We start from the raw sequence: 10,941 nt of genomic DNA, 5'->3' as shown, positions 1-10,941 counted from the left end.
AAAAAGTAGCTTTATTGTTCCAAACAGAGTTATTGACAAAGCCTTATTAAATTTAAGTCAGTAAAACTTTTCTTTTAAATCACACAATCATATTTGGTAATCAGGACAAAAGATCATTAAAAAACTCGTCTAATGTATAATATCCCTTAGTAACTAAGAATCTTTTTAAATTTATTTTTGAAAACACTTCATATATTAAAGCAATTATCTGGTTACAAAATTGATTTTTTTTACATTTTTTTTTCTTAATACATATTTATAATATTGCCTATTTCATAAACTTAATAAACACACAAGTCCAATATATGAATAAACTTCTAAGCAATGCTTATATTAGCATTGGTACCGAAGTTACATTTAAAAGAAATATGTTATTGTAACAATGTGGCCATAGAATTACATATTAGTAACTTTGTTAATAGTGTAAGGATTGCTTAACCATTCTAATAAATTTATAATAAGAAGCTTCTTGTTTTATTTCATAAGACAGATCATTATAGGTTTGTGTCGCTGCGTTGATTGGGTTTCTAAGGGCAATGTTTGTTCTAGCACTACTTAGAATATTGTTGTGTCTTAGATTATGTGCATGTATTTCACTAGAATAAACAATAGTGTAATTTGATTTTTGTAGCTTATTAATTATTTTAAATATTAATTTTGCTTGTTCTATTTTAAGTATGTGACTAATTGAGTGGATTTTCAATATTTCAAATATGTCCCCCGCATGCATAAAATAATCAAGATTAAATAAAATCTTGAGTACTTTACTCTGCAAAATTTCAACTCTTTGAAAATTGTACTTACAACAGGTTCCCCACACTGGAATTAGGTACCGCAAGTTTGAAAGAAAGTAAGCATTATATATTTTATATTTAGCTGCGTTACTTAAGAAGTGCTTACATTTATAAAATGCTCCTGTAAAGGGCTTACTAAGATCTTACTTTTTAAGTAGTCAATATGAGCGTTCCAATTAAGATTCTCATCCAGTGTAAGTCCCAAATATTTTATATTATTTACATTTTCTAAAGTCGCACCATTTAGACATATTCTAACTTGATTTATTGTCTTATTTTTCTGTTTAAATAGGATATATTTGGTTTTGTCCAAATTTATTTTAAGATTATTTTGTAGTAACCATTGACTATATTTAGTTAGATCATCATTTACCCTATTAACCAATCTATCACAATCATTATCCGAATACAATAATACAGTATCGTCAGCAAATGTATAATATTGGGCGTCTAACCCTGCTACCCGTAAACTCAGAACATACAGTGAGTATAGTAATGGTCCCAACACTGACCCCTGAGGGACACCACAGTTAAATGTTAAGATATTACTTTCTTTATTATTTACATGTACATATTGTCTTCTATTAAGTAAGTATGACCCAATCAAGGACAGTGCAGATCCCCGAAAACCCATTTCTTCCAGCTTGTTTAATAATATGTCATGATTAACTACGTCAAATGCCTTTCTTAAATCGACAAAAACTGCTATGACAATTTTGCCTTGATCTAAATTAGCTGACACATAGTTAAGGAGATCTATAGTAGCACTTAAAGTGCTGCTGTTTTTAAGAAACCCATATTGGTATAAATCGTATGAGATATATTTTTCTATAAATGACATCATCCGCCTCTTAATCACTGTTTCGATAATTTTTGAAAAGACACTTGTTATAGATATAGGCCTGTAGTTATTTAATTGGGTTTTAGGACCAGATTTATGAATTGGACATACTTTAGATATTTTGAGGTCAGGAGGAAATTCGCCTATGCTGAATGCATTATTTATAAGTATGACTAGTATATTTAATATGTACTCTTTTATATTAGTTAGATCAAGTATTGTAATTTTATCATGGCCCGGAGCCGCATTTCGTTTTAGGCTTAATATTATGTTGCTTATTTCATTACTGTCTGTCGGCTCAAAAAATATGCTATTATCACATTTAATCTCCTTAAAATCTTGTTTTAATATATTTTTTGTATCAGTCCGCATGTCCTCGATTATGGTCGCACCTACCTCCGTAAAATATTTGTTCAAACTGTCTGCAATTTTTTTATCATCATTTTCTAATAGACCATTAATTTCGATTTGGTTTATATTGCTTTTAGTAGAATTATTATTTAAAAACAGATTTATTGTATCCCACTGTTTTCTTGTATTTTGTGCTGCTTGGGCCCATTTGTTTTTAAAGTACGCATTTTTTAATGCTTTTATTTTATTATTTAGTGAATTTTTTAACCTTGTAAAATTTAATTTGAAGTTATTATTTTCTGGAGCTTTTTTATATTTCTTATACGCCAATTCTTTTTCTTTAATTAAAATTAATAAGTCTGGTGTTATCCAATCATTGTTTTGTCGACATTTAATTTTTTTATTAATTGTTGATTTTATTTTACAATTGCTAATTACGTTAATTAAATTTTGAAATGAATCTAAATTTTCTTCTATTAGCTTATCTTGGAGTTTTTGTTTAAATTTTTGTATATTTAGTACGGGACGTTGAACAAATATTCCAGGCTTGAATTTCCTTATATTTGCGCTTATTTCTAAACAAATTTTTCTATGATCAGATAAAGAAGTATCTTCTACACTAATATCACATTCATTTTTTTTGTTAGTAGTACAAATCACATGATCTATTATTGTTCTACTTTGTGAGACTCGAGTGGCGCTGGCAGGACTAATCTCATTGACAAAACAAAAATTATTTAATGCAACCATATTTTTATAGTCTTTAGTAATTATAGAGTCTTGATCTAAAAGATTAATATTAAAGTCACCTAAAATAATATGATTAGACCTATATTTACTTATCACAGATTCCAGCTTATCTAGGAACTCATTTGGTGAATACCATGGAGGTCTATAGATTGCACTCAGTTTAAGTTTATCTAGTTCTATACACACCCAGTTATAGGGTTCTGTTTGATCACTGCAGTCTATTTTGTTAAAATGCACTGTATTCTTAATGTAAATGCTCGCGCCCCCGCCCCTAGAGTCCCTGCAGGAATGAACTGCCTGATATCCATCGATATTATAAAAATGTGTTTCATTTGGATATAACCATGTTTCTACAAGAACAATGATATCGCTTGATATGCTTTTTATGCTGGCTGGGCTAGCTGGGAGGAAATGGGTTTTAAATCTTATACAACAGTTAAGTTTTCTTATACGAACAGGAAGGTGATTGAACATTTTTTTACCCATGTAAATAAAATAAGTTCTCACCTGCTCTGAATGTGGAATGGGCAACCGACGGGTGTATGTAAGACGAGTTCCAAACGAACTGCCTCCTACAATTTCCTGCTGGTGCTTTTTGAATACCATAGTTATTGTTTCAATCATCTATAAGCAAAAAAGGGTCAAGATTCTATTTTGCACAAAAAGATGCCGACAAGATACACGACATCTCACCCCACAAAGAGCTCTAATTGCTCTTTTTTCCAGAACAAATAATGTGTTAAAAAGATAGTGGGCACATGATCAAATCACATAGCGAAGGTGTGACTCCACAAGGGCATGATAAGCATTTTTTGCAATGTAAACATCTAAGTTCTTAGAAATTATTCTAAGGACATAGCAACCTGATGTCACCCTACTGCACACTTTAATTATGTGATCCTGAAATTTGAGTCTGCAATCAATTGTCAATTCCAAAAACCTGCAACACTGTGGAGTTAAAATCAGCTCCTCATTGATAGTGACAGAATCCATTGAACATTTGAAACTTAACAAATTTGTTTTTGACGTATTAAAACAAAGCCGATTTGCATTGCACCATTCCCTAATCATAAGCAAGTCAGCATCCAGAAACATTTTCAGTTGGTCAATGTGTTTTCCATGCCAAATGATGGTGGTGTCATCTGCAAACATAGTAACCCTACCTTTTATGGGGAGCAAAGGAAGGTCGTTAACATAGAGAAGAAATAATAACGGCCCCAGTACAGAACCTTGGGGAACCCCTGTAGTAGTCTGTAGTTTTTCAGAGCAATGACGATCTCTTGGCCTCTTGAAACCCAGACTGTGCCGCGCTTAGAATATTAAATCAAAAAAGATATCATTCTCACCTTCACCAATCTTAGATATGGTAGGAAAGAGAGCTATTGGTCGAAAATTAGAAGGACTGTTGCAATCTCCCCCTTTATGAACCGGAACAATAATTGCTTGTTTAAGGTAATCGGGAAATGTATTTGAAGTGAAAGATTGATTTAATGAACTTACAAATGCCTGAAGGGCATTGGGTGGTAATGCCAAGAGTATCTTTAAAGAGACTTGATCAAGCATTTGGTTTTGTAAAATAGTTTATTACATTTCATAAGCATGATATGCCTCTACGACCTGTTTTTTCTACAAGTAACTGTCCCACATATAAGCTAGCTGCATACTTTTCTAAGTTACTTAAACCCTTTACTTTTAGCTCACCATATACAATAAAAAAATCCTTTGAACTTGTAACTGAACTCAAAGAGAAGAACTTTTAAATCTATCCAGACTTCCAGTTAATTTTTCTAAATGTGGTTTCTCTCTTTACCAATACACCTATTGGCTATAAATATTAGATCGGAGAAAATTTTCATCATTTTATTTGTATAATTCAATTTATTTTTCAATTTTCTGTATTTACTTTTGACGGTAAGATTTTTCAACAAATTTATGCTTGCCCTACGGGTTCTCCTTTAAGCTCTATGATTGCTGACATTGCATTGCTAGAATAAGGGATTTTATCAGCCATGAATTTCCCAATACTTATTTATTACCGATACGTGGATGATACTTTACTACTTGCTCGTAAAAATAAAATTCAAGATATCTTTGATATGTAAATTCAATACTTTTTTGACCAGATTAAAATTTAAGTTAGAGATACTATAAGCAGATTGTATTAATTTTTTAGATACCATCATTTATGTTACTCAAGGAAAAATACAAACCAATTGGTTTGGAAAACCCACTTGGTCGAGTTTAAATTTTATGTCTTATCACCCTAATAAATATAAAATTGCTACTATCAATAATCTCGTAGATAGAGCAGTCTTACTTTCTGATGATAGGTTTATTCAAGATAATCTTGAATTAATTACCCTTGTAAAAAACAGCTTTCCTGAAAAATGTTTGGATTTTACGATCAAGAAGAGATTTAAGAAATTAAAAAATATCTTTCATTCGACACATAGTATAACCAGCAACATAGTTAGAAATGGGGAAGTAATCTACTTAAAATTGCCTTTTGCTTCATTTTTAGAAAATGAAATGAGTAACATTCTCAAACCACTAAATACTGCAGTGGCTTGGTCTTCTTTGAACACAACCAACGTAATCTTTTCCTAAAATTAAAGATCTCATTCCTCTTATGAAGAATAGAGTAATGTGGTTTATAAGGTTGATTGTCTTTCTTGTCAGATGCGTCTTATAATGGTCAAACATCTCAGTTACTTCACAAACCACAGGGCATAAGTTCAACTTTAATATTATTACGATCCTTCATAGAATAGAGCCGATCGTGTTATATAAACAATTACAAAAATGTTCATAAACAGAGTGATCAGAATATCTTGCAAAATTATAGGTTTATCCTCAACAATATGAAATATAACCAAATTTTAAATATAACTTATTTTTAACTAAAAAGACTATTTAAAAAAAAGTTATATGACTGCTAATTTCACTGAAATAAGAATTTTAACAAACCAGAACACAAAAAAATGTTCCGTGTGCAAACGCAGGTTTTAAGTATTTGATTTGGAAAAATATTACTGTCTTGAAGGTCATATTTTTGTTCTTTATATAGGTATAATATAACTGATATATGTCGATACTGATACTATAGTTTAATTTAAATTTTTTTTGTGGATTTTTTAAGTGACTGAACGATTTATATTTCTAGTCAACTTTGTGTTTGTTGGTTTACTCGTGAGTTCTATAATTATATAACTGTTGCTTTGTTTGTTTGTATGCTAGGTTCGTATTTTCTTATAATTTTTAAAAAGTTTTAATTTTGTCGTTTGTAACAGCTTCTTTTTCAAACATTTTCTTAACAGCCATCTGAAGAAGTCTCAAATCCTAGACAAAAAGTTATGCCATAACAAGTAAAGAGAAATTAAGGCTGTATTTTTGGAAACCTTTTGTTTATAAAAACTATACTCTCAGCCTAGAACCCTCACTCCAGAAATATCATTACAAAACAAATTTTTATGTAAAGAATCTTTTATTTTATAGCTTGTAGTTTAAGCTTTTGCAGTTAGGTAGGAGTTTAAACATAACATAAGTTGAGTTAAAAAAACTCTTTTATATATTTTTTTATTTATATATTTTGTGATTTGTTTTGTGTTAATATTTCTTTAATTATAACGTGTATGGGTAAATATTAAAATAAATACTTTTACTGACGCCTCAATAATGAATTTTATTGCAAAAAAGTCTTCAAGATATTCATGTGGTAAATACGATGTCTTTGAGATTTTTTAAACATATCTTTTTGCTATCTGGGAAATCTCCATCAATTTTTTGTGCCATAATTATTTGGATTTACAAAATAATTTTTTTGTAAGGACTTCACCTAGAGGGCCATTGAATGGTCATGCTGTTTTATACATCTCTTCCTTTAAAATGACAAATTATTCGTCCAATGGACAATTTTATTTGCTGGTCCTATGGCCGTCTAGTTTTGTGACATTTGTGTCATGCTTTGGATATCCATTGGCTTTTTATATTTCCAAAAAGAGGAAGCCTTTAGATGGACATGGGCCACATTTGTGAAGAGTATGCCTAATGTGTAATATTAGTAATACACGTTCGTTACTCAAGATATATTTGCCAATTCCATCGACAGCAAACACTTCGACTCGAATATTGATGAGTATTTCTCAAATAATATTTAATTTTTCCATTCTTTTATATTATTATATCTATGTGTTTTTCTGGGTTATTATTTTGGTAAATAATGACACATACATCGATATAAGTAGATTATCACGTTTAATGTTTTCAATTTTTTTCGTGACCATACATTTTATTTTGTTTGCTTTTGCTATTTAAGTATACATAGTATTGCTTAGCTGTTACACTATAATTACCTGAGGCTTTATCTGTAAGGTTTTGTATTCTTCTGATATTAAGACGTATTTTGGCTTTCAATATAATAGGTATATAATATTATAAAAGTATACTACTTGTCATTTATTACTTTATAGGCTTTTGTGGTGTTATATATACAACCGATTCGGTACTGGTACTCGACTGTTGCGGCGTTGCCTTTTCACCACCAACATCTCTGGCGACCCGAATCGGATTTTTAGTCGATTCTTCCTGGTTCTTAGGAGGTATCACCGTACTGTCCTTTCCCGCCTGGAAACTCGCCAGAGGAGTTAATTTCTGTTCATTTTCACGTTTGGGACGCTCATTCGAATCCGTGTTCTCTGTGGTGGACGCGGTAGATTCAAAAGAGGAGTTCAGCAAAGACTGTAGAAGGCTCGAGTTTACTTGAGGAATCCCAGGCAGTAAGACTTCAATGTAAGTCTCTTCCACATAGCTCTCGTCTGTTGCATTTTCATTTGAAGTCTAAATAAGGAGGGATTTTATTATTAGAAATGCTTGGCAACACCGGACGGGGTATGTGAGGATAAATGATTTGGTACTCACATTATGGTTTTCTTGGATTTTCGCTACTGGAGGCACTGTTTTGTCTTGTACAGGCTGTTCTTCTAACGGCTGGCTCCGCAGTACTGGTAATACCGCGACAATAAGCAGCCATAAATTAGTTTTCTGCAAAGTTTTATTTAGTTTTATTCAGTTATTCTTATACTTTATGTATATACTTACGTGGTAAGCCATACCGAATGTAATTAATAAACGTAACAAATAACCCGCTTCTGTTTTATATACATGCTAGGAAAATATTTGTTTTTTCAATTTTCAAGCGTAAAATTTTCTGCGATTTAGAATAGTATAATTAGCATCGAAAATGTGAATAAATATCACGCAATTAGCACAAGGGAGTAGCTTAAAGTTATTACTCATATTTAAATTTTACCGCAAAGATAAATATTCCATTTGGTAGCCAAGTGATGCTTATTTAACATTAGAATAATGTTTATTTTTTAATAATCGTTTTCCGTCCAGGCAGCTGTAAATTGCAACTATAGGAAAAAATAAGTCTTCCATATTTCTTTAAAAGGTACTTTTCTAATAATCTCGGTAATATATATAGAACATTCTGTAAAGTTTGCCCATGGCAAGCGAATGTGATTTACCAGAGGAATATGATAAAAGTTCTCTAATATTCACCGTTGTACCGCAAAGTGCAATCTACCATGTTGTTGCTAAATGATGCACATTTAACATTAGATTAGGGGTATTTTCAAAAAAAAAGTTCTCTTTTAGTCTTTTATCATCTTTGTTTCTTAATTTTGAAATAAAATATTTTAGGCGCAATAAAACAGAAAATAATTTCTAATTTAGGAATTCTAGACAATACCTGAATTCCATGCTTTCTATTTATAGGAACTAGTCGTAGTAGTTTTGAAGAGTTTGGACTTAAAGTAAGCGCTGCCCTTGACGCTCAAATCTGCTCATCTACTCCATAAAAGTATCCATAATTCCGGAAATATTCGTTAAACTGATTTGGAAGTTAAGGAACAATTCTACGAATACCTTTCTGAATCCCATAGTTTTTATTTAAAGAAAATAGTCCCATAGTTTTTGAGATTTTGGAATTTGAAGTGAGTGCTCCAAACTGAGTGTCAATTACGGTCTAAAAGATTTTTTGAAAAGTATCGTTAGTTTACCAAGAGTTCAATGAATTTTTTTTTTTTGAGAAGCTATTGGACTCATATTTTTATAGGTATGTACATCAGACATCCACATACTGGTCGAAAGATGTTTCTTCATTTTGATGAATATGCATAATGTACGAAGGATGTAGAATAATCAAATTGGAAACTATTTCGTCCTATTATTGCAACCTTTGGTGTGACACTCAAATTACGAGACAGTTTTACCACTAACCAAAACTCTTTATTGTACTATCGACACGTGTTTCGTTAACGATGTTAGCATCTTCAGGAGAAGATTACAACTCTCGTAATTTAGGAAACTATTTGATTAATCAACTAATAAAAAGGTAAAAGGCATTGAACTTATATTTTTATAGTTATTTTTTCATTAAAAAAATTATTGGACACACTATAGATTTAGGAAACTACTACCATATTAACTAACCAATATCTAACCATATTTTATGAGCAGGACAGGCATCTTGTTGAAAATATACTGATCGCAAGTCCATATCAGGGAGGAGTTGAACGGCAGGAAGAACTTGATTTTGTAACAACTCAACGCATTTTTCGGCGTTCAAAGTACCATCAATGAAAAATGGTGCAATAATATGTTTACCTAAAATACCAGCCCAAACATTCAAATTGTGAGGGTACTGAGTACGTAACTGAAAACTTCTGTGCTGATTTTCCTGAGACCAGTAAAGAACAATGGAAGGATTATGTCTACCATGCAATGGAAAAGGGGACTCGTCTGAAAACAAAATATTTTCTAAGAAAATTTCACTTTTATTTGCCTGTTCCATCATGGTTTCACAAAATGCCATACTTCGCCACTGGTAAGGAAACACCTCCTGAATTTTGGAATATCGAAAACATTTGTATCCATGTTTTTTCTAAATACTCTTCACAGTTTTATGGTGCATACCCAGTTCTTCTCCAACACCTGTTGAATCCAAAACTAAAGCATTAGCAAGCATTTAGCATCTCCTGCACCCTTTTAATAGGTGGTTCTTGAGCTTTGATGTGACAATTTCTGCATTCTTGATGAAACCAACCCAAATTCAGGCGATCTACTGTCAGTTGGACACAAGGCCTAATGCAATTTTAAAAAGTTTAAGTTTCCAAGCGAATTTGGATTTATAGTACCAAAATAGATCAAAACCTGCCCAAGTAATCCCGTTTTACGGTACTATCAAATTTTATTTTATGAGTCAAGTTTCATGGGGCAGTTAAAAAGGGGGATATTTTTCAATAACGACTCTCTTTTGATTCAAAATTGTTTCTCAACAAATGAATATCGAACTGCCTTGTTTTTGGATATAGAGGGTGCATATGACTCTGTAAACTTAAATATACTAAAACACAAATTAGTAATATTTTTTCTTATACCAGAAAATAATGCACAATCTATTATTTTATTATATTGCGTAAGAGAAGTTTTCATAAGAAATACTCAGAATGAAATAGTTGGCTCTAGATTTGTATGGGTTTACCCCAAGGCTCAGTTTTGAGCCCTCTTCTCTTTAACATATACACTAGCGACTTACACACCTTATTATGTTAATATAGTTTAGTACAGTATGCTGATGATTTTTGTATATACAGTATTGATAAAAAATATGACCAATGTTTGAATAGTTTGTATGACATGTTTAATATTATAAGGAACTGCTCAGTCATAAATGGTTTTGAAATATCTATTAAAAAATCAAGTGTATGTATCTTTACACGTACTCGTAACATAAGTTATATTTACTTAACGAATGATTAAAATATCTAGGCATAATTTTAGACAAAAAACTTAATTGGAGAGAATAAATCAACAGCATCATTTCTAAATGTGAACCAGAATTAAATTTTCTAAGATATGTCACTAAAATTTGGTGGGGCTGTGATGTATCAACAGCCTTACTTTTCTATAAGAGTAACATAAGACCAATTATTGACTATGGATCCTGTCTTTATGGTTCTGATTTCAATAGTTTGTTACAGAAAGTAGATGTCATACAATATAAAGCTCTGCGCATTAGTTTAGGTGCTATGAGTTCTACCCCTTCACGGGCACTTTTAGTTGAAGCATTGGAACCTCCTCTTTATTTGCGCCGAAGCATGCTTAGTGCTAAGTTCCTTATTAAACACAAATTTGATTTTT

At 31.4% G+C, this 10,941-nt stretch overlaps 1 protein-coding gene across 1 annotated transcript; it reads right to left on the bottom strand.

The window, feature by feature from the left end:
* Positions 1 to 6,973: 6,973 nt before the first annotated feature.
* Positions 6,974 to 7,961, bottom strand: LOC126736055 (uncharacterized). The gene is made up of 3 exons (XM_050440260.1): positions 7,834 to 7,961; positions 7,654 to 7,776; positions 6,974 to 7,572 (listed from the first exon to the last, which is right to left on the bottom strand). Exons 1-3 carry the CDS (start codon positions 7,843 to 7,845, stop codon positions 7,195 to 7,197), a joined length of 513 nt encoding a protein of 170 aa, XP_050296217.1. The 5' UTR covers positions 7,846 to 7,961; the 3' UTR covers positions 6,974 to 7,194.
* Between the last annotated feature and the right edge of the window lie 2,980 nt (positions 7,962 to 10,941).

This window comes from Anthonomus grandis, chromosome 1 (assembly GCF_022605725.1).
Source record: "Anthonomus grandis grandis chromosome 1, icAntGran1.3, whole genome shotgun sequence".
Lineage (NCBI taxonomy): Eukaryota > Metazoa > Arthropoda > Insecta > Coleoptera > Curculionidae > Anthonomus > Anthonomus grandis.
This window is presented reverse-complemented; position numbering and strand designations above follow the sequence as displayed.